The following is a 23,656-nucleotide window of genomic DNA, read 5'->3' on the forward strand; positions in this document are numbered from 1 at the left end:
AACACAATTTCAAAACAGCGCAGAAAATCAACGTCTTCGTCCACAATGTCTGCTTCTGTTCACTGATTGGCCCGCTTGAAATTCTGCCGGAGACAATCCATGTTAATTGGAGAATGGCCAGAAGGAGCACTGCAAAGAGATTAGAATCGATCAGAACTTGGTGCTTTTTTTTATTATTATTATTTATTCACTTCGTGTTCGTTTTCATGCATCAATCTTGGTGTAGAATCTGTTTTTAACAAACCCCTCAGAGCTCGTTATCATCTATAATGACTTTTGGCAAAACTTCGTAATCACAAGGAAATGGCGATGAACTAAGAGTTTGTTTTTCAAAGTCCGTTCCTTCAAATCTCAATTTAAAGCTAGTGGTATGGTAAGCAGAAACTTCTGTTCCACATATAAATGCCCATTTATAAATGCCCCTCCCTTTGCTCTCTCTATATTGGTGTTCAATCAATCAATCAATAAAATTTTATTTGTATAGCACATTTCAGCAGCAAGGCATTTCAAAGTGCTTTACATCATATCAAACACAGAAACACAATGCAATATAGAATCAATAATCAAAACACAGCATTAAGTCAAGTTTCATCAATAAATTTGTAATTGATTACATTTCAAATACAATCCTAAACAGGTGGGTTTTTAGTTGAGATTTAAAGGAAGTCAGTGTTTCAGCTGTTTTACAGTTTTCTGTAAGTTTGTTCCAAATTTGTGGTGCATAGATGCTGAAAGCTGCTTCTCCTTGTTTGGTTCTGGGGATGCAGAGCAGAACCAGAACCGGAAGACCTGAGAGGTCTGGAAGGTTGATACAACAACAGCAGATCTTTAATGTATTGTGGTGCTAAGCCGTTCAGTGATTTATAAACTAACAACAGTATTTTAAAGTCTATTCTTTGAGCTACAGGGAGCCAGTGGGGGGACTTTAAAACTGGTGTTATGTGCTCTATATATGGTGTTGTAAGGTTTTCAGAGAAAGTGCTTGAGAATCCGAGCTCTTGTCTACAAATCCATCAACATCTGCTGAGTGAGCGGCAACAACAATCTCCCGTGGTAGAGAAATTCAGAGGGAGGTTCTGAGACACAGACACCCGACACAGACGCAGGCATTTCTGGCACTGTTCTCACCCGTTGCGCTTTATGTAAATGTTCGGTGAATAATGCATGACTCCCCTCCGAACGAACTCCGTGTGCAGCTTGCCTACAAGCCCGCAGGCCGACAGAAGCTCACCGTTCCCGCACTGGCATCCTGATTTCAGAAAGAGACAATCTAAGTGATCACCTGCAGGAAAGTCGAAAGCTTTGGAGCGTGAACTTTGTACTCTGTTCTCAAAAGAAACCAAAGTCTCTCTTGAAAAAAAGAGAGACTTGCAATTTTCGGCGATAAGATTTTCGTCTCCACAACTCTGACAAATGAGAGTGTAAAAAAAGTAATCCCAGAGGGAGTTTTTGTGTTCTAAGTGTAGTGAAACAGACTGAATCATAACATTAGGAACTATCGTGTTATTTATCACAAGGCGGCCATTTATATTGTGGAAACGGTGTGTCATGATGTGCCATTGTCTCTGTAAGAAACTAAATTCCTGAAATGTCCAAAAAATCTAAAGTACTCAACAATTCAAGGAGCATAAACACTTTTAGAAGGCACTATGTCACACAAAATACTCCAATAATTGTTTTTCAGTTTGGTATTGCGTCTATTTGTGATGCTCAGAATATCATCTTTCAATGCATTTACTCATTTAAAAGTTAGACGTACTGGTTTGCCAGTCGTTTGTCAGAGTGAAGTATGTCAACCAAATAGAACTAAAACAATAACAAATCGTCCAGGTCAGAATGAACCTGGACAATTACATAAAAAAATAATGTAAATGTACAAAGTAACGCCTGGGTTTTAGGTGCTTTACATTTTTAAATGTGAAATTTTGATAAGACTAAAAAGAGGCTTACTACGGTTTCATATTTTCTGTCGTACTTTGAGCACCCAAACAACAAAATGAAGAGAGGCTTTGTTTCTCTCTCTCTAGTAAATAATTTGAGGGTTTTTTCGACAGCTTTCAAATGAACTCACGTGGCCAAAATAAATGGGAATCAATTCAACAAGAAAGTGAAAACCATGTCAAAATGAAACTGTAGATGGGAAAAATCAACCTCAGAAAAAAATTGTCAGGACTCTTCGGTAAATAAGGCTTGTACTGTTTAAAAACCACAAAATGCTTGTAAAAGACTTTACACGTGCAGCAACTAAATTTTGTAATTAAAAAGCCTTTTAGGTGGTCTTACTAAACCTAAAAAAATAAAATAAAATCTTTTCTGCTCGACTCTGTCTCCCTCTAGTGGAGACTGAAGAGACGATGCGCTCACTATTTGTTTATCTGTCGGTCTTCAACCTATTTGGCAAATGTTTCATCATAATATGGTTGCGTTATCATCTCTTACGTCTTCCAGGTTGTCACTGGTTAAAAAAAATATTTCATACCAAGAGATGATAAATCCTGAACGAAGCAGAGATGCATGATGTAACCTGCTTTAGTTTGGACTTTTTAGTTTTTAGTGTTAGTTATATTCGAATTTAAATAGATGTTTCAAAAATGAATCTGTTTCCCAGACAGTTTCCTGTTTTTTGTTGTTGTTGTTTTTTCATCGTCGGCTCTCTCGCCTCTCACTGAGGGATGAGAACGTTGTTGTAAAACTGGCCACAAGGGGGCAGTAGAGTCACATGTTTTCATGTTGACCAAAGAATATGTATGCATGGATCTCTAAATCTGTAACTTGTGCGACTGAGGAAGCCTGAGAACATGGCCGAGATTAAAAATATCTGGTCTGGTTTTCAAAGCTGAACTTTGGTTTCAGTGCAATGATTAAATTGTTCAGCGACGAAGTGTTTACTATCACGGCTCGGCCAGGCCGCTGTGCGCCCCCCAGTGGCTCAATGAGTGCTTTACAGCCATTCAAATCAATTACAGCCTCTTAAATCAACAATGTCGGACGCGGGGTGTTGGTCAGACATAGGAAGCAATGAGTATGTTGGAAGTAGGAAGTGTTGCCACAGGGGTGCTGCTGACTGATTACGTCATTCTGTTTATTTTATCAGGGATGAGTAACAGTTGTAGAGTTTTTCAGAATGATATGATAATGATAAAAAGAAAATCTTCGAGGTCGCGCGCTGGGTGGGTCGAGCGGGCGACCCGTATATGGAGGCCTCAGTCATCGACGCAAGCCGTGATGATCAACAACCCACCATCCTGTCAATAAATGATCAAATAAAGGCAACTAGAGCTCCAAAAATGCTACTGAACCCCATGAAGGGTCTGGCTACGCAGGCTTCCTGTAATTCTGATGCTCTGTGTTCATAGAGAAGAAACAGATCAACACAATCTGCGGGTCGATGGGATGGATTTGGCACCCCAGGCTCTAACAAAGTGTCAGGAGAGATGTTCGTGTCTTCCCAGGAAGGACACACTGGCAGTCTAGAGCGTCTCCTGTAGTCTGCCTGTCTGAGCTGCTGTCAGACACAATAGCTGCATGTAGGTTGCATCATCACTTAATTGTGACCCGAGAGACAACTTTTATCCGGCAGGCGGCTTCGCAGAGGCAACCACATGTGTGTGGAGTTGCGTGTAGGTGTGTGTGTGGGGTGTGTGTGTGTGTTAGCAAAAACCCACTGCCCCTGCTGTTGCTGAGTCTACCGCTGCTGCAATCACCTGCAATCCTTTCAACGCCTCGCTGCTCCATCCGGTTGCCTGGAGACGGGGGTCGCCTGGGCCACCCGGTTTATGATACTGAGGAGGAGGAAGACGCAGACAGAGATGCAAAGCAGGGTGGGTTTGAGAAAAGGAAGATAGCAAAGGGTGGCCTTAATGAAGGTGCAGGCAGGGGAAGGTGGTTGTACTCATCTGGTCAATGTGGGGTCAAAGGTAAAATCACCTGCTACAGCCGTCTGGTTGCATTGGATTTAAACCGGACACTACATTTTATTCACAGTAGCTTGCAAAAGTATTTGTGTTCCTTGAACTTTTTTTTATGTTTTAATGCAACGCACTGTTTTACATTAGGGTTTATGTGATCAACCAACTGTAATTAGTGCATTGAAGTGGTTGTAAAATTATAAATATTCATTTTTTTAATTCAGTTTTTGCAAATACAAATGTCAAAAGAGTCAAAGTCCAGACCTAGTCAGGCTTCAAATGACTGGAGTCCAACATCAATCACTAGTTTTGGACAGAAATTATATTTCTACATGCATGTAACAAAGTGGTTGTGTTTGCATTTATTTTACCTGCTACCACTGAAACATTTAGTTGGTTCTGTTCAATGGAATCATTAATGGAGTTCAAAGGCGAGTGATCTTCACTGAGAGCGATCGATTGTTCTGTGAACAAACCAGCTGGCCTTTATTGTTAAGACGTTTGTTGGAAAGTGATGGAAATCTCAGGTTGCTCCACTGAAAAGGAAACCCAAAGTACAGAAGAAAGTGGAGAAAACAGAACAGTAAACGACAGAAGCCGTTTCGGAGTGAAGGTTCACTGTGACAATCAGAGGACAATGACCATCTAAAAAAAAACATCTACATAGTCTAAAGAGGACATTAAAGGACTAACATTAGAGCTATTTTAAAAAAAATATCTTTTGAAAATTCTTTTTAGTTAGACTGGCGTAAGTTTAGCATTTTCAGAGATGGGTCCAGTGGGGACTATCTTTTGAATTTCTCAGAGGAAAACTGCTTCTTAAAGACTCAACAATTGTGCTCAAAACGTGCCTGACACCAGACGGCGACGAGTGGATTTATTTGTAGAAACCGTTCAAAGCTTCCAGCTCCATAAAAACACTGAAAGCTGTATTTCAACGATCTGCTCTCTGCTTCCTTTACAGCCAGTTATGGTAGGAAGAATCTTTCTTGTTTTCACTGCTGTGTGATGGATTTGACGCTGAGCATGAGGGGACGACGGTGCTGGGGGTGGGAGCGTCAGAGGACATGTTGCTGAGCCGCCACGGCTGACGGCCGATTGCTCACCTTCGCACCACGCTGTCGGGGGTGGGACGGTGCTGAGACGCGCTAACTGATTTCATCCCTCAGGAACATCATTTCATCACACTTGTGTTTTCAACACTTGTCTGATGACAGCCTTACAGCAGTTTGTACGCACAGAGGCTCATCAGGCCCAGTGGGAAAACCAGAAGCTTCTGAATTGTGCATGTGTCTGTGTGTGTTTGCGTGTGTGTGTGTGTGTGTGTGTGTGTGTGGGGGGGGGGGTGGGTGCGTTTGTTTCTAATACCTTGTGGGGACCATTTTCCTGAAACATACTACGTTGTGGGGACCCACTGCTCCTTGTGGGGACTGAAGCCTGATCCGCACAAGGGGAAGCGCTGTTTTTGGGTCAGGGGTCAGATTTAGGAAAAGGAAGTGATGAAGGAACCTTGTGCTGTGAAGGCAGGTGAAAACAAAAGTGTGTTCTGAGATTTTTCTTTGTTATATGGAAACATCAAAGAAGATCTTATTTGATAATGTGAGCAAAGATTTGGTAAAAAAATTAGGTAGATTTTTCAATAATAATGAAATTAAAAATACCGGTGCCATCTATATGTATTCAACATATCAGTGAGTGTCCCTATAAAGGCCTGTTTGGCTGTAGGAGGTCTGGGGCTGAAGGTGTTCATTTCTCTCAGCTCTCGTCATGGAGTCGCCCTCAACGGGTCCTGTGGATTTATAGAAGTTGCTCTCAAATCTGCTGAAAATTTCCGCCATACAGTCAACACCAGTTTAACGACATTAACTCGGCTGTAAATGAAAAACAGCAGTTTTCATTTACAAAAAAAAAACAAAACAACATGGAGGTTTTTTTTGTTTTGTTTTGTGGCGCAACTAAACGCCGTCATAATTATTAATATTAAAATAAGTGTCACAAATCTGTGCAGCAGGCCATCTGAATTGTGGAGCCGCAGGAGGAGCGCTGACAACAAACGCAGGGCCGTAAAGCAGAACCTGGAGGCCGGGGCGGGGGGCTTGTAAAATCCTTCTTAAGAGTTTTCCAGACAACAGTGGAGCACGCCAAAACATGCACAAATTACTAACATTTGTTTTGTACTTTTGTAACCATTAAACAATCTTCCCGTTCAGTTCAACCATATAAGTGGAGACACGTTGTTGATGTTAACATTAGAAAATAATTTACAATTAAGTATTGGCAAAGATACGTTGCCAATACTTTTGCCAATAAATGACCTGTGAATGTAATTTTCGCAGGTGGGGGAGTGTTGTTGTTAGCAGCTGCTGAAAGTAACTAAAAAAAGTTACTTTAAATGTAACTTAGCTACTTTCCAAATCAAGTCAGCAATCTAACTAAGTTACTTTTTCAAGGAGTAATCAGTAATCTGATTAAAGTTACTTTTTCAAAGTAACCATGCCATCACTGATTAGACCGGGCGCGAGCCAGACACGGCCGTTAACGACGCCGACGTTTGCAGCGTGTCTCCACCCCCCATCTCACAACTTACATTCCTGTAAGAAAAAACATTTTAAAAAAGTTCAATATTAACTGTTAAACGTGTTTGTTTTTTTTTTTTTTTTATTATCTGTAAACACCCTGGAAATTTTACTCAAGGTCATATTTTGTGAATCACAGCGGTCCAGGCCAATCTGACTGTTTTTAATTTAACCTCTGCATTCTATCTACTTACACACTTTATTAATGGCTCACCTTCTGACTTTGCCCACCTTTTTAATCAGGACGCTTAAAAAAACAAACAACTCAAGGTAAATCGTATTGTGACAAATTTTATTGACTGAACAATGTACAGTAGCTACGATCAATTTGCTACCAACAAACTTCAAGCCACATGACGTCACCATGAGAAGCTGAGTGGGTCACATTGATCAAAGTGTTCAGAGTCTCGTCAAAAACTTGCCTTTTCACTCAACGTTGAAAGGCAGCCCCCAAACTATAAATACACATTTTAACAAAAACAAGACAAAAACATAAATAAACGCAATAAATATATCAACAGCACAACACAAATTGCCCCAGATGTCGATGTTTCCATCATGCTTACTGTTAGGTCTAAATGACCTAAACACAGACACAAAGAAGAGACAAGAGTCAGAATTTAGTTTTACCTGCAGGGAGAGCTCACCTGAAACCCAGTTACAGATTTCCACCTATGCTCTGAAGCTTCAACTGAGTCTTGCCCTGCTTTTATTAGAATTAGGAACAACCTACTTACATGACGGTGTGCAGCTCTGAAGGGAGGGGGAGCAGAAAACAGCTGCACACTCACATGAACACAACTCATTCATACAATCTTCAAAAGCATATTTCATAAGATAAGACTATAGGTTTGCAGTTCCTCTGGGCAACCATGAATGTCTCGTTCATGATATCCTCCTTTTTCACTCCTCAGCAGGCCGCTTCCAGAGTTTCTGCAAACACTTCGAAACACTCAAAGCACATTATTAAAAGGTAAATTGCAAAGGTAAACAAAATGGATGATATTATAAAATAAAGGTAAAGCAAATAAATGATAATTAACTATAAAGTCCTTCCAACACTTACATATACATACATATATTTGTTCTCAAAACACTTTGTAACGTAAAGCTCTGCTTTCTGATGACATCATCACTCTCTACTTAAACCTCAAGATTCACCGCTGTGGTTTCTGCACACGTAAAAAAAAAACTCTTCAAGCCAATGGTAAGAAATACAGGACAAAAAGCTCCACAGAGCATTAGTTGGTTACATTACTAGGTCAGTATATAAGGCATACAAAAAAATAATAATAATCAACATTCCACACATTAATGCTGAGGTTAACATGAGAAAGTGTCAGTCAGTGCAACAGTTACACAATGTATAAAAAAAACCTCTTGAGGTACAAAGTTGTTCAACTTGACACCGAACATTTAAAATGGCCTAACATCAAATTTTCTAATTGGCCTAAAACCCCCCCAAATAATAATAATAATAATAATAAATAAAAATCACTGTTGCATTGCAACCAATCACAATTTTCCTTTTTCATCCACAGAAGAAATGAAACATTCAGGACCCCTTCGTCTGATTCAAGGCACTGTCCAGGTGCGCCCGCATCTTCTCCCTGTGAGGCTGGCTGAGGCAGTAGCCCACGGCCCGCTCCGTGTCCGCGATCCGCCTCCGGAAGCGGTCGCGGTCTCTCGCCAGTTCCTCCCAGTGACCTTTACGGGACGCCTGGCGGGCGAAGGGCCAGGTCCGCATGACGTGGACTTGGACGAGAGGAGAAAATTGCACCTGAAGCGGAAAAAGAACGGAGAAAATGTTACTCCTTTTAGTTAGAGAACTTCATTAAAAAAGTCATTTTTTCAAGTTGCACCAATGTAGAGATGGGGCAATTTTCCCCTGATTTAATGTCGAACACTCTAAATGGTGCTTGATGGGTTAGTTAAAAAAATTAATAAAAAATAGCCAATTTAAAAAGAAGCAACACATTTTTCTTCTCATTTTTGCTATAGTCTTTAGAAGGAAATAAAGAGAACCAGTGGGTTATATCTCAAAATAGAAATATTACAAACTGAACACTCTCCAAGTATTTGGACTTTGACTAGCTCTGCATATTCTGGTTTTGCAACACTGCTGAAACTTGACCTAATCAGCACCACAGTCAAATTCTCCTGACTCGCAGGAGTCACATGACCAGGATTAGTCATGACGACCAGAGGCGTTGCTAATCGACAAAAACAAACAGCTCAGCTGAGCCCACAGCGGCTGAGCATGTGTCACTGAAACAGGAAAGAACTCTTATCTCTCCCTTTCAGTCACTAAGAGCAGACACTCCCTCTGTCCAGTTAAACGTACACTCAATATGATAATATGTTATAAGAATGTTACACTAAAAATCTTCGAGGGGTCTTTAAGGGTATTTCTTTCTACTCTATTCCCCAGCTCATCGAGTTCCCCATCTCTTTTAAATCTTAATAGAAATAATAAAGTCTATGAACCTTCTTTTGCCTGGTGCCGGCCTTGTTTTCTGTTTTTCCCTCAGCAGGTAACCGAGACGTCGGCTCGGGTCTCTTCCACGGCACCAGTCTTTTGTCCTGATGGCGGTGCTGCTTTAACTTCCTGTCCGGCAGAGGAGGTTTGGATGCTTTTATCTGCTTCCTGGTCTTTGTGGACGGATTTGGATCGACGGGTTTGAGCGACGGCGAGGTGCTCCGGAGGCAAGCCTTGAAGTTCAGCGGGTGATAGGGGTCGTCCTTTTGGCCAAGAGATTCCCAGATCAGCTCTTCGTTGTCGTCATCCTCTGATGGAGGGCAACTACTTTGCCTCTCTGTGTCGGTGTCGGTTTTGGGAGAAGGTGCGGGGAGTGAGGCTTGTTTACGCGCTGAGGGGGGTTTGGTTTTGAGAGAGGGGCTGCTGGTTGTGTTAGCAGTGAAGTATAAGGGGTTGTACGGGTCTTCTGGAGTGCTGAAGAACTCCCAGAGCTTGTCGCTTTCCTCCTTGTCGACGTCGGGGCTGGAACACTCGGAGCTGGCCCAGCTGCTCCAGCTGCTCTCGCTATCAGAGCGACACACCCACGCGTTCAGCCGCGGCGGCCCCATCGTCTCCTCGCCGGCCTTCAGGTCTGCGTCGCCGCAGGTTTTGACGTCGGGTTTACTTCTCCCCATATCAGAGTTGGTCGAGATGCAGGCGGAGAAAAAGAAGGGATTGTACGGATCGCTGGATTTCGACAGAGACTCCCAAAGCTCTTTGCTCTCTTCGCTCTCGAACTCCACGACATTGGGTTCTTCCTCGCTGCTCCACTGAGAGCTTCTGTCTTCCTCTGAAGTCTCCTGTTTGGATTTGAAAGCTTTGTCGCAACTTCTGAGGCAGGCGTCGCTGGAGCTACAGCCGTCGCTGGACACGAAGATGTTCCAATCGCCGGGGAAACCCACTTTCCAGGTGGACTGGTGTCCGAGCAGGAGGCCGTCGTCGGCGCCGCCCGTCCGGGACACAAAGTCGTCGACCAGGCCGCAGCACAGGTCGTCGGCGCGCAGGCTGGAGAGTAGGGCCTCAGCAGTGGCCTTCCCGGCAAACGGGTCGCCGACGTCGGCGCAGAAGTTGGAGAGGGGGTTGGAGCCACCGACCATGACGCCGTTTTCGCCGTCGAACAAGGATGAGAACAGGAAGGATTCAGGAGTGTTAGAGGCCGTGCCCATGTGCTGGATGTGCTCTCCTGTTTCGTCTGTGATTCTGACGTGGACCTCAAACCTGAACATCTGGAAAACTGGAGAAGAGAAGCAAAATTTGAGAATCTAAATAAATCCAGGAGTAAAAATTAGGTTATGTGGAAGTTAATCCCATCACTTTGTAATACTCTACATTTTTACATCACAACTATTTCCAGTCAGGACTCATTACATTGCTCTCTCTCTATATATACTAATGTATATTCTAATTTCTTTATGGAAATTACACAACACATTTTTTTTTCTTTTTTACTGTTTCCTGGTATGTTGAACTTCGGGACAGAAGGCAACTAGTTTATAAGAATCAACAGCTGAATTGTTGATCAGCATTAGTTTACATGCCACTAAAAAACTATTTTATATTGTATCTTCCTGAATATGGACCTAAACTGTATTAAAGTTACTTTCTTCTTTAAAAAATGATAAAAACCCATACACCACTAGACTGAATATATGTTGCACATTTTCCCCACATTTTTCAGTATTAAGAAAAAAAAGAGTAGGTAATCTTATCATTAAATTCGCTAAATTTGGGAAAAATGTATAAAAGAAGAAAGAAAAAACCCTTACACAACGTGAAAGAATATTTCTCGCATAATTCAGACAAAAGAAAATGTGACCTTCCGTTTACTCATATCAAAAATATTTCCCTGTCGCTAAATTTGAGAAAATGTATCAAAATGAAGAAAAGAAAAAGCGCTCGTCACATTGCCTTGTTCTTACCTGAAATAAAAGTGTAATAGATGACCTGAACCAGCAACCGAAGCTGTTCCCACAGCACGGTGAGCATCTGTTTTGTCCAGGGAAGAAGCGCCATCCCTCCGCCGCCGAACCTCTCCATGGCCGTCCGCTCTGAGCCGCTCGCGACTGTAGGAGCCATTTTATCCCCCCACCTCTTTCTTCTCGGATTACGGCCACCGTCACTAAAAAAATATCCTCACGTATTTTGGTATTCCTCGTCCAAAACCAACAGACTCCGCGTATGTGCCGGTGACAGATATGCGTTCGAGTGTTGTCGCTTCATTCTCTGGCTGGTTTTCGCCATTTTCGCGCTCCTTCGTCAAATTTGCTCCAACAGGTACGCCATGTTTCTCTAGATGTTGTGTCTTCGCCGTAGTAGGAGTGAGTGTCTAGTTGTTGCAACAGAGGACTTTAAATACACGCGGTGACGTCACGTCTGGCAGTGGATTGGACAGCCCAACTGTCAATCAGACTCAGAACGCGGCTCGTGCCTACAGTGACGCATGACGCATAGAAAGTGCCCGTAATTTCCACGGTAACCAGGAAAGTCCTCCGAGCAGCCCCTGATATTTATGTAGGCTAAAAACAAGATGACGTAAAGAAAAGGCAAGACTTTCACATGAATCAAAAACAAAATTCTAATCACTAGAAGCCGTTTCATTTCAGCTAACGCAAAAAAAAAAAAAACATGACTTGGAGCCAACACTGCTATAAACAGAACAGAGCAACCACACAGTAATGATGAACCTTTACATGTTTTGTGGGCTTAAGGGGGATATTTAAGCAACACAAAAAAGACAATCACATACTAATGAATTTAAATTGTTTTATTTATTCAAAATGGGTTGAGTTTATGCCACCAGAGCAGAAGCTGTAGAGGACTCACTGTAAAGAGAGAAAAAGATTACAATTAAAGATTGACGCCACTTAAAAACTTATATTCACATGTTAACAGCTTGCCATATATACAATAATGTTAGATAACATAACATTACACATGATTAACATGTTGTGCTGCATGTCTATAAAAACAGTAATGCCTGTTTATTAGTTTTGGTCAAGACTGAGCAACTTTTTCAAATAAATGATTACTACAATAGTCTTTGGCTTCAAGTTCAGCTCCTTAAACACCAGTATTCCTCTCAAATAATAACATTGTAGTAAATTTCATATCACAGTTGCATCAGGTAGTACAATTTTCCATCTAAAAAGTTTAATATTTAAGTTTAATGTTTATTAATGTAAACAAATGCAAAGGTTTCCAATAATTTATTAATATCGCAGGACAACTCACTTTTTATCAGTGAAATATCCTGCCTGCTTGTCTGGCAATATCCTGGCAAACAGGATATTGCTCATTCTAAAGAGGCCATTGACATGTTCTTTGTTATATAAAACTTATTTTATTGCTTTGATTTATAGAGCAAGTCCATGCTATATTTATAGAAAAGAAGTATAGGTAGCTGGATAACAACGGAAAAAGAATGGTGCGTAGGTAAATTACACACAAAAACAAGCTAGCTGGAGCCAGACGTAGCCTTGGAAGCACCGGCTGCAGAACCTTGGACCACTAGTCACTCAGCTATAAAGACCACCAGCATAAACTTAAATGTGTGAAGGGGACTGGCAGAGATAGCACCAAGTAGCCATTCTGCTAATTTACCTCCAGCTTTTTCTAGCACAACAGAAATATCACAACCCTTAACAGTGAAGAGCAGGACAATGAATTGTGCATTGACTCAAAGCATCTAATGCACTACAAATAAAAAACGGACAAGTTTTCTTACCAGATGGGAGACTTAAAATGTTCAAGTAAATTTTACCAAATGTTCTCAAATATAGTCAACTCTTCAACTAAAGTAGGAATAAGGAATGTTTCAGTAAACAGGGAATACATACTACTTCCAGTTGGGGGCCAGTACTCTCTTGGTCTTGTAGTAACGGGCCAGCCTGTGGATCCTGCTCTCAATGAGAATCAGGCGGAACTTGGCATCCTTATCCTGCAAACGTCAAAATGAATAATAATGTGAATTATAGCGGAAACCTTCAAAATTAAAAAGACAGACCTTAAAAAATACAAAAACGAGATTTAATATTGTTTAATATCCAAAATTTGAACCTTTCTGTTTCTCTCCAAATGCTTCCTGACCGCCACAGCCTTCTTGATAAGGTGGTACAGATCCTCAGGCAGGTCAGGGGCCAGACCCTTGGACTTGAGGATCCTCAAGATCTTGTTGCCGGTGACGAAACGCACCTGGGCAACACCGTGGGAATCCCTCAGGATCACACCTGAGCAGGAAAATGAAAAGCAAAAATGACTGGAAAGCCAAAAACTCCAACACAATGAAACTGAGTGAAGCAAAAATGAAAGGCTGAATTATCGTCACATTCCTGAAATAATGGCCAAAGTCATGTTTTTGGCCTCAGTCATCTTTTGGCAAAAAAACTAAACAAAAAATCATAAGCCATTATTTTAGGAAGGTGACGTTATGTAAACAATGAGTGACAGAATTTCTAGATCATCAACTTTATATCTGAACAAGTAGCAATTTTGAAATACCTTTAGAGATAAAGACAGATGTTTTGCAACACTCAACTTTGAATTAATTTCATATCAAACATTTTGTCCAGGTCCTTCTAGTATTTGTTTCTCTCTGTAGTTAAATCATTCAATTAGACAGGAAAAGGTAAATCACGAAATACTAAGAAATCAGCTACAATTTAACAGAGTTTTCCTGAGACCTTTCATTAAACCTGTTCATACAAATATAAGAGACCATGAACTCCGAATATTTCTACACAGCAACTTAATTGTCAGGTGTCAAATCAGATGCTAAATGATTTGAAGCAGAAATGTAATTTTCCTAGAAAAATTAAAAGTTTCTAGTCAGGCATCTCATTAAGCTCCTCTTTTTATGAACCACAGGAAGTCTGAAAATGTCAATCTACTCAGTACGAGTCACTGCAGTATTTATGATGCAATCGACAGTTTTGAGTGCTATTTAGTTTTCTCTACCTACATAGTATGAGAACAGCTCATCTTAACTATTAAAAAAACATTTTAAACTAATTCTAACCTCTCTCAACACAGCATCGACAACAAATTGTGTCAATATGTTGCTGTGCTAAATGTGATATTTATTTGATATTATTTATCTAGATATACTGACTGATGGTCAGTTTCTCCAGTTTTGTTAGGATCACAGTCTGAACATTGATTTTAACTGGCTCACTCAGTGTTGGAGTCAAGATCTGAATGCAAAAAATTAAAAATTATATTGTAAACCTGAAATTCATAATAACCAAATCTTTATCTTGTGGATTGCGATTTAATTTTATTTCCCTCCCAGCTAAACGCTTGCGGTCATTCCCAAGTTTTAGTCTGCGCGCACACACAAAAACAAAAAGACTCCAGGTTAACAAAAGTAACTAAGCACAACCAAGTATGGCCTTTTATTGAATTCATTGCCAGGTGTCCTAAAGTCTGTACGGCAGTTGGTACCAGGGTGGCAGAGGGCTGGACAATAAATCAATAATACATATTGTAATAGACAAGTGATCAATAAAAGATAATATGTCTGATAGAATATTCAATAATTTCACTGAAGTCTGATCAAGAAACGCGCAGCATTCTGGGAGGGGTAAGCAGCTCAACCTCTCACGGCAACCTACGCTAGGTGGGTGTTACCTAGCAACAACCTGCCTTGAGGACCTTGCACTTACTGCTTAAAAAAACAACAACAACAAAAAACAGAGGATTGGAATACAAACTGTGGATAAAAACAGGAATTGTCATTCCACCAGTTTGGCAGTATTTCAGATATTTAAAGCCAAAAACTAATAAATAATTATCAATAGATTGATATGAAATATCCCAGTACGTTTCTCAGCCACATCGTTCAATGTCAATATCGGCTGCAATATATTCCCATTTGATTCTCTCCTGTTTGCTTCCATAACTTTTTTTTTTTAGCCTTTGTGTCTAATTAATGTGAGCATCTGCTGCTGTGAAACTGTCCAACTGGCTAAATATTACATTATAGCATCTAGAACGCAAGCATCTATATTTGTAATCTAGCATTACAAATATAGCATCTAGAACGCAAGTCCATAACTATATGAGCCAACAATTATTTCCCTCTAATTCTTTGTGATATGAATCTTTCGATATTTCATGCAGCTCTACTAGGTATGTTATTGAGTGTAGTGTCATGAATTTGCCACTTCTGTCTTTCCTCATTGCTGGGTTTGAGTTTAATGCAACAAGTGATTACTGTTCCATTACAAATGATTAAAGGGAATCATACACACAACTTTATTTCTTATCTTTTTTTTTAAAATCCCCGTTGTTAGCTCAAAACTTTCATTCCAACAAAACTAATTACTTCAAAGAGTTTTTTTTAATGTTTGCATAACAGAAACTACTCTTAATCAGGTTAAACTTTAATGTTAAACTTTGAAAAATTATTAGATTTATTATCGACAAATAACACATTTTTTCCTTTTCAGATTTCAATGTAGATTTAAGGCAAACTACCCCAAACATTTGGCTTTTAAAATGCTGTAAGATCATTCAAGATCTTAATGAAATCTGAAATTCCTGCAAGCAAAAAAATATGAAGAAATAAATAATATGGAATATTACTGGAATTTTGAGGCTATCTAAAACAATCACCAGTTCCGCAGTCTAACCAGTTTCAGCACTTTTAACATTTTATGACTTACCAATCTGAGAGGGAGTCAGACCCTTTTTGGCCAGCTTGAAGATCTGCTCTTTAACATCATCAGATGTGAGCTTGAGCCACTATGAGAACAACATCTGCGTTATTAACCAGAACAACGGACCATCAGGACCGATCCAGTAGAAATATAAGGCGTACTTACAGTGGGAACACTGCGCCTGTAAGGCAGAGCTGACTGGGACAAGCCCTTTCTGAAAACGGGAAAATAAATCATTTAATGAACAGTTTGGGGAAAACACTAAAGGCAATCAGTACAACAGTTACTATATTAAACAACACGGTAAAAGGACATTATTGAGCTCGTGGAAGCGAAAAGGCCAGCTAACGCTAGCTTCAAACATCTGCTAACGATACAAACCGAGACCAATACATGCATTCAGAAACTTTGGCTTCAATAACTTAAACGTGCATGAGCTTCGAAGATTTCTTCGGCTGAAAATATATAACCTGTAAGATGTTATTATAAAGTAACGCTCCTCTGAGCCACAACTGTGCCGAGATGCTAATGTAAGCTAGCTAGAAACAGACAAGCATCTGAAGGTCCGTCTATGTTGCTTTTTATTCGTTTTGCGACGATGTAAAGTTACATTTTTTAAACCACCGTCGACATTTATACGTTTATCAGCGTCGTCGTGAGACAAAACCCGACCTGCCGCCGTTTAAATCTAACTTTTAGTGTTAAAAAGAGAGCTCACCCGGGAGCGTGCATGCGACCCATGATGGCGGTAGAGGAAGAGAGGCCGCACACGCGACAGAAGAAACGATTTTGCGCCTGCGTCGGAAGTGGCGTAGTTACGTGAGACGGCCCGGTTTCCGGTAGGCGCTCTCATAAAAAGTGGCTCTGCTTTTTTGATTATTAGTATTTAAAAAATCTACCTAATTACGTTTTAAACTGTTCTATCGTTTAAATGGAAATGCCCTGTAAATTCTCCGTCTTTATTTAGTTGTCCGTTCCCGAGAAAGCTGCGCGTTATTCATCATTGTTCCGAAATTCTTGCCAAATTCAACATAAATATCTGAATAATAGTTTTAGACAAATAAATATAACTGGCCACTAGAATTTATCCGCTCTACTTTACAAATAATAAGAAAACTAAAGATCAACTTAACCATTGCTTTAGTCATTTTTCTCAGATACATTCGGTCAAAAATGAATGTTAACCAATTCATAGCGTTTAATAAATGTCGTCACGTCGCTTTGTAACCACAAAATTGCATGCATAATTATTTGGAGTCAAGCTGTGGAATAATTTGAAAATGTGGCTGAAAGATAGATCAGTTAAAAATAGAAATATAACTTAACATAATTTCTTTTTACAAGATATTTAGAAAAAGGTGTCTGAACTCCTCCTCAGATATACACATATGTATATACTGTATGTACATACAAATGTGTGTTTTACAGTATAGTTTAACTGAATTGGCTTCTAGTCAAATTAAGATGACTATACGTTTAAACAATTTATTAAAGCCATTCCTTTTTATGTGTCTGCATCAGGAGTCTTGGTGATACAAAGAGACATTTTTGCCTTCAGCCCAACTAAATAAAACTTTAAAGCTGCAAATATATATTTGAAATATGACCATTTTTTCCACGATTTTTGATAAATATTTACTACATCAAACATTTCTAGAGAACAATAGCTTGCACAGGATAATATTTCCAATTTTATTTCTATTTTTAGGTTTTAAAATAATAAAAGATTTTGCAAGAGTTGATATATTGTCTTCTATGGAATAGTTTATTGCACATAGTTTCTATCTTACCAACTGAAATAGATCTAAATAAATGTTACCGATACATTTACCTCCCATCTTGATGTGGAAATTAAATGCAATTATTCAATAAAAAATAAATAAAATTAGATCCCTGCTAATATCTACATTAAATCTATTTTTATAAATTTTACTTGGTTCTTTATTATTTTTAGCCTGTTAGAAAAATGCTAGAAATATTAAATATGACTTAGAAATTTTACTTCCTAATTTAATGCCTTGAAATTGGGTCTCTGTCCCTTTAAAATCAGCTTTTTCAGAAAGTCGCCACAGCATGGCTCCACTATTACCCCTTTAGCAACGTTTTTACCAGCATGTCACTGAGAAGTAGCCCCTATAAGGAGCTCAGCAAATGCTCCACAAGATATTTGCCAATTGCTGCTGGCTAGTCTGAAGGAGCTGAGAGGGGGTCATGGGTTGAGGACTGCTGTGTTAGGCAGAAGCTTGGAAACTGTAGCTGTGAGGAGGAGCTTCATCCTCGAAGGCGGAGCTAGGTCCATCCAGCCGTTTTGCACCGATAAATGGTCGCCATGGAGATGAAAGGATTTCTCAAACATGCATGAAAACATCATGGTGACACTCTATGTTTTAGATGACTACAATATTATAACATGACATAAAGCTACCTCCCCCCCACACCCCCCCAAAACAACAACAACAAAGAAGCAGATTTTACATAGTGCTGCCTCTTTAAATGTTTGGCCATAATTACCATTGTTGAATTTGAGGGGAAAAAAGGGGGAACCGTCTGACACACAGGGGCGACACCATCATGTACTATTATTCTGCTGGAGGAGGAACTGGTGCACTTTACAAAACGTATGAAATCACCAAGCGAGAACATTATGGCAAAAATATTGAATAACATCTCAACACATCAGCCAGGAAGTACAACTATCGATGTAAAAAGGTGTTCTGGGTAACTGTGACGCCTGGTCCATCAACACGGATGGGCCTCAGAAAGATGTTCATTGATCAAAATGAAAACAAAAGCACAACTAAAAGGATTTATACCGCAACTTTAAAACGTAACACAGGCAGGAAGGAGCACGTCGCGTTTGTTGAAAAACATTTAATTTGCTTTGTGAAAGAGATTACAGTACACACTGATCCGTTTAGGCTAGAGGTCACCAATTAAAAAATAAATAACTGGCCATGTTAACACACACTCTCCTTGATTTCTCGCAACGGTTGCTAAAAAGAGCAGAACTAGGAAGTTCATATTAGATCCTGTAAAAACTACTGCGGAAGAAAGAAAAATCTTTGTTATATTTCTTCTTTTTATTAAATATGAACACAACTTTAGATTCATAGTTACACAGAGAGGAGGGTAGTTTATGAGCTTGTACAGGATAATATTCCCTTCTTGTGAAGATGTTTTATATTGAAGTTGCTGATCAGGATTTATAATAGTTTCCCATGTAAGAAGAGAAAAACAAAAGCAATGAAACAAAACAAAACCTTGCTTCTCCTGGACTTTGTGGGCAGTTTTTCAGCCCGGCTACTCTGGTCACAGTGTGATTATTAGACCTCTGTAGGCACTTGGAGAGGATGCGGTTCAGCTGCCGGAGCTTTCAACAGGTCACTTTCCAGATTCCAGGATGGACTCTGCTCCTAATTTTTCTATTTTTCTTGTGATAACTCTATTGGAAAAAAAAAGTACTTATACATGAACCTCTCTGAAGGTGTGCTGTGTGAAAGAAGAGAAATCATGAAACAAAGTGTGAATTTAGTGTGGGGGGGGGGGGGGGGGGGGGGGACTGCTACAACAATCCTGGTGGCTCTGACTTTCCACCGGACGACTTCAGCATTACAGGATATATTTTCCTCTCATAAGGACATTAAACATTATTTAGGAAATTATATTTAGTAATAATAAGGCTAAATCATGAGTTAAAAACAAAGGCACCGTTCTCCAGTTCCTATGGTAAGTGGTTTATTTTTGATGATTTGTTAGTTTTGGCACATTTTGGGGAAATGAAAAAATTCCTACAGTGACTTTGGATTTGATCTAATTCAGTTTGATGGGCAGTCCTACTGTTTTCTATGTGTTCACATAGGAAATAAACCATGACACGTAGAAATGTTTCTCCTTTCAATCCTTTAAAAAACACATCAGTATATATAGATACTCTTCTGAAAGTAAGCTGTTTTGGTCCTCTAATAAAATGTACAAAATATTACATCTTAGTTATGTTTTTTTTTTTTTTTTTAAAGGAGACAAAATAAGAAGATTGTTTGTCACATGAAACAATCTTGATTAGTTTCTCAGGGAGTAAAAAGCGAAAAAAAAGAAAAGAGGCTCCCGTTTGTAAGTTATTCACATCTGTTGCCCCTTTGGGGAAAAACGACACATTCATATCATATGGGAACAACCCGTGGAGCTGCGCAGGTAGCGTAGGCAATCCCAGACACATAAGATGGTGTTTAACTCTCATAAGAACTACAAAAACCCTCAGTTTGATTCAGCTTATAAAATGTTTCTTTCCCAACTTTATTTTAAATTTGATAAACTTGCACCAAAAAGAAAAGATGAATCCGTTTCCTGATGTTCTGGAGTTTTTTTTTTTTTTTTTTTGACATAAGGAGCTGAAGTGGCTTCAAGTAAAACCTCCGTCTGCAGCCTTTCCCATATGATCCGAATGCGTCTGTCGTCGTCCGAAGGGGCAGAGTCAGCCTGGGGGCGGGGGTCAGAAGTACGGAACGGCGGTCAGTTTGTACCACTTGACCGTCTCTTTGCTGAGGTCAAAGTCTTTGAGCCTGAGCGTGATGCCGCCCAGGAAGTAGTTCTCGCGCAGCGACTCGGCGCTGAGCACGCTCAGCTGCAGCTCCCGCAGGCTGAGGGTTTCCTTGCTGTAGTTGCTGTACACCAGCTGGGGAGAGGAGACGAGAAGAAGTTAGAACAGAGACCATCCAAAAGGTCAGAGGAGGAGCTTCGTCCTCGAAGGCGGAGCTATGTCCACCCAGGCGTTTTGCACAGCTGAATGGTTGCCATAGAGATTAAAGGATTTCTCAAACATGCATGAAAACATCAAGGTGACGCTCCAGGTATGTTTTTGATGACTACAATATTACAACATGATGTAAAGCTAAAAAAAATAATAAAAAAAAAAATTTAAAAAAAGAGTCTATTTTACATAGTGCTGCCTCTTTAAAGTAGCTGCGTTTTCATTGACCGTAGGTTTGTGCAAATTGAAATGACAAAAAAATACATTAACTTAATGGAAATAGCAATTTTAAAAAAAGAACTAGTTTTTTTCGATTTAAAAAGTGTTTGTGCTAGGATGAGGAGGTTGGTTTTCATATCAAAGTAGATATATTTCACTAAACAGAAACAGTTTTGTTCACATCATGAGACTCGTGTGATGTGAAAAAAACTGTTTCTGTTCCAGTTTAGTAAAATACATCTATTTTGATATGGCTGGAAAACCAACCCCTCATCCTAGCACAAACACTTGGCCGGATGTTATTACTGGCATAAACGCCAAAGAAGACGACAGGAAGTAGTTGGAGGATGATTGTTTTTTTTCTTCCAGAAAATGTGCAGAAGCAGAGTTCTCACTGTTCATAAAAAAAGTCTGTCATTCCAACGTGGTGAATTTGTAAAATTGCTGGCTAGAAGATAAAGAGGTTTGTCGCACCAACGCCTGAACGCAAATGTCTTCGCTGATGGTTGATAGATGACCACTGGAGCCATGTCTGAATTATGAATATCTCATGTGAGATTTTTATAAATTTTTGTCCTGAATAAGCTTATTTGTGATTAATCTAGATTTCTTATTTAGTGGAAACACTGCAATATGGCGAAATTGTGCTTTGTTTGTTTTTTGACATTAGCGGAATATTGCTAAACTTTTGTGCACATTTGCAATGGAAACGCAGCTTCCATTACAGCACACAGACGGTGTGTTTCCTCACCATCTCGTTGAAGGTGGGGTTCCTGGTTTTCCTGGAGATCTTTGTCTTGCGTTTTGAAGTCTTGTGAGGATCAGGAAGCAGGTAGGTTTTTACGTACGGGTTCGGATCCGTTCCGTCTTCAGAAACCTACAAAAAGGAGGAAGGACAATACAGTTCAGTTCAGTTCAGATGTTTACATATAGTCACATTGATAAATGTTTTCTTAGTGGGGAGATGTTAACACGGTTTCTGCAGGCTGCACAAACTAAAATTTAAGACTTTTTAAGACCATTTAAAAACCATTGTGGATAAAATTTAAGACATATAAAGTGACAATAGTGGGGTTCTGGGGTCTTTTTGCATTACGTTTAGCTATTTATCACGCTTTTTGCAGAAAAAGCTACCTAGCGTTTTTTGTGTAAGTGTATCTTTGTAAATTGGTTAGATGTATTTGCCACAGGCCGATTTATTTTGCCAACCCATATAACGTTAGACTCACACTTTAGTTATATAATTATGTTTATTGGTCCGCTAGCTTGCATTTTTTTTACGTCTATCTTGCAACTGTCAGTCACAACCATAGTCATAATAAATAATTATTATATCTATGCAGCCAAATGCAGGTAAGTTTACACTTAGCCCTGATCTACATAAAAAAACAGACATATACACCTGGACAAAACGGCTCTCAGCATGTGTTTTTCAAAGTTTGTATTTACCAAGTCTCGGATGTGCATGACCATGATGAACAGAGTGCTGTTTCTGTACGAGATGGAAAGCTTCACTTCTCCTTCCACCCGACCAGAGGTTGGACTCAGCGGAGGCTCTGAGATGGCACAACACCACACATCAAACCCAGAAACATTACTGCTGACACCTCACCACTGGGACTTTCACACACCAGATGCAGCAGGAACGAAAAGAAATGCTTGGAAGATTATTGATTTTCAAAGTAGACAGACTAATGACGAAGAACAAAGAGTCGTACGGAAAGTGAAACCGGGCGAAAACGTCTGTGGAATTCCAGACATGCGAGGAAGGTGTGGGAAGACGACAGGTTTTTACCAGGTGGATTGGGTGTGGTGTCTAAGCCCTCCGTTTTCTCATCGCGAGCAATTGGATGGAAGAAAGTGTAGATCAGGTCACACTATATATGAAAAAAAGTAAACCGGTCATTCAGAAAGTTTAAATCTTGATAGTGAGGGGGACTAAAAGTGAGGCTGTTCATGTCAGCACCTGGGCCACTTCTGTGGAGCTCCTCATCAGGTTGTGGACGTAACTGTTGAGCTCCAGTTTCCTCTTGGCTGCCACCTCCTTAATGTGGGTGCGACCAAGAACCATCTTGTTTGGAAAACTACAGAATTAAAAAAAATCCCAAAAAAATCATCAAATTCTGATGGTTAATTCTGCAAGATTTAATTACTAATCTTCCAAACAGAAGGAATGCCTCTTTAAGGTGGGAGTTGGTATAAACTAATATAGAGTTACATACAACTGAGGGGTTACAGCAAAACAAGTTTCGGCAGGTCAAATTGAAGACTTTTAAAGGCATTTTTAATGCCACCTTGAATGAAATTTAAGACCAAAATCTATAAATTCATGGGATGGTTGGAAGATTCGGCTCTTTTACAGTCAAGCACAGCAATAACGACAACATTTTTAGTGTTTGTTTGTGGCTCTTGGCAGCAGCTTTGTGCTTTTCTCGCTGCATGTACCACTGCCCTGTAGTACCTAGCTTAAATGTTTGTTGAACAGAATTCACCTAGCCTTCTATGGGTTAATAAAAATCTGATAATACCATCAGGACTTTTTCCCTCTCAACATTATTAATTGAAATTCATCAAGACGACGATGAATCAAAATTCTTATGATAAGAAATTTTTCACGAGAAATAATATGATAAGCCAGTTTAGAAAAAGAAAAGTTTGGAGCCAGGATTACGGATAACAGCTACTAAAACATTGGTTAAATGGCGTCTATGGACTCAGCTGAAGACTTTGGCCTATTTGAAGTCTGTGACGGTTGATATAAACTAATATGCTAATCTAACCGATCATCTGACTAAAAACATCATCACAGTTTTCTGTCTGGAAGCTACACTGAATGAACCTGTGGAGACTCAAAGGGACTAGTGAAGGTGAAATGTTACCCCGGCAGCTTCCAGAGCGGGAACACAATGGTCAGTTTGTTGTGGAGCTCCTGAAACTCGTCGAACGTGCGGAAGACAAACTGAGCCTCGTTTTGGCCTTCCCTCATAATCCTCACCACGTAGGTCTGCCCAGACAGGACGGAAACACACAGG

At 39.8% G+C, this 23,656-nt stretch overlaps 3 protein-coding genes and 1 non-coding gene across 4 annotated transcripts in view; all 4 read right to left on the reverse strand.

Moving 5' to 3' along the window:
- Window positions 1-7,103: 7,103 nt before the first annotated feature.
- LOC102222546 (protein phosphatase 1 regulatory subunit 15B-like) lies at window positions 7,104-11,442 on the reverse strand. The gene is made up of 3 exons (XM_005810248.2): window positions 10,922-11,442; window positions 8,972-10,236; window positions 7,104-8,264 (listed from the first exon to the last, which is right to left on the reverse strand). Exons 1-3 carry the CDS (start codon window positions 11,076-11,078, stop codon window positions 8,040-8,042), a joined length of 1,647 nt encoding a protein of 548 aa, XP_005810305.1. The 5' UTR covers window positions 11,079-11,442; the 3' UTR covers window positions 7,104-8,039.
- Window positions 11,443-11,751: 309 nt separating this feature from the next.
- rps13 (ribosomal protein S13) lies at window positions 11,752-16,464 on the reverse strand. Its single transcript, XM_005810249.2, has 6 exons — window positions 16,377-16,464; window positions 15,824-15,872; window positions 15,665-15,743; window positions 13,059-13,228; window positions 12,839-12,939; window positions 11,752-11,824 (listed from the first exon to the last, which is right to left on the reverse strand). The coding sequence occupies exons 1-6, from the start codon at window positions 16,397-16,399 to the stop codon at window positions 11,791-11,793; spliced, it is 456 nt and encodes a 151-aa protein (XP_005810306.1). The 5' UTR covers window positions 16,400-16,464; the 3' UTR covers window positions 11,752-11,790.
- On the reverse strand, window positions 12,547-12,674 carry LOC111606608. The gene has a single exon (XR_002752145.1). It is a non-coding gene; the product is annotated as a small nucleolar RNA SNORA19 (small nucleolar RNA).
- A 3,189-nt stretch (window positions 16,465-19,653) lies between the features above and the next one.
- Window positions 19,654-23,656, reverse strand: part of pik3c2a (phosphatidylinositol-4-phosphate 3-kinase catalytic subunit type 2 alpha) — a 48,201-nt gene continuing 44,198 nt past the window's right edge. Inside the window, exons 28-33 of the mRNA XM_014473002.2 lie at window positions 23,504-23,628; window positions 22,591-22,708; window positions 22,420-22,501; window positions 22,074-22,180; window positions 21,376-21,501; window positions 19,654-20,330 (exon numbers count right to left, since the gene is read on the reverse strand). Coding sequence (XP_014328488.1) covers window positions 20,148-20,330; window positions 21,376-21,501; window positions 22,074-22,180; window positions 22,420-22,501; window positions 22,591-22,708; window positions 23,504-23,628 — 741 coding nt within the window. The 3' untranslated portion in view covers window positions 19,654-20,147. The remainder of the gene's footprint in view (window positions 20,331-21,375; window positions 21,502-22,073; window positions 22,181-22,419; window positions 22,502-22,590; window positions 22,709-23,503; window positions 23,629-23,656) is intronic.

This window comes from Xiphophorus maculatus, chromosome 2 (genome assembly GCF_002775205.1).
Source record: "Xiphophorus maculatus strain JP 163 A chromosome 2, X_maculatus-5.0-male, whole genome shotgun sequence".
Taxonomy (NCBI): Eukaryota; Metazoa; Chordata; class Actinopteri; order Cyprinodontiformes; family Poeciliidae; genus Xiphophorus; species Xiphophorus maculatus.

Bases quoted from the DNA above. Each gene is read 5' to 3' on its own strand.
- LOC102222546 (XM_005810248.2), bottom strand. From the start codon at position 11,078: ATGGCTCCTACAGTCGCGAGCGGCTCAGAGCGGACGGCCATGGAGAGG. The intron at 10,237-10,921 runs GTAAGAACAAGG...TCTCTTCTCCAG, and splicing joins CTATTACACTTTTATTTCAG to TTTTCCAGATGTTCAGGTTT. The intron at 8,265-8,971 runs GTTCATAGACTT...TTTCCGCTTCAG, and splicing joins CCGGCACCAGGCAAAAGAAG to GTGCAATTTTCTCCTCTCGT.
- rps13 (XM_005810249.2), bottom strand. From the start codon at position 16,399: ATGGGTCGCATGCACGCTCCCGG. The intron at 13,229-15,664 runs GTAAGTCATAAA...TTTCCTGCTCAG, and splicing joins TCTGACTCCCTCTCAGATTG to GTGTGATCCTGAGGGATTCC. The intron at 11,825-12,838 runs GTATGTATTCCC...CTCTCTTTACAG, and splicing joins CTGGCCCCCAACTGGAAGTA to TGAGTCCTCTACAGCTTCTG.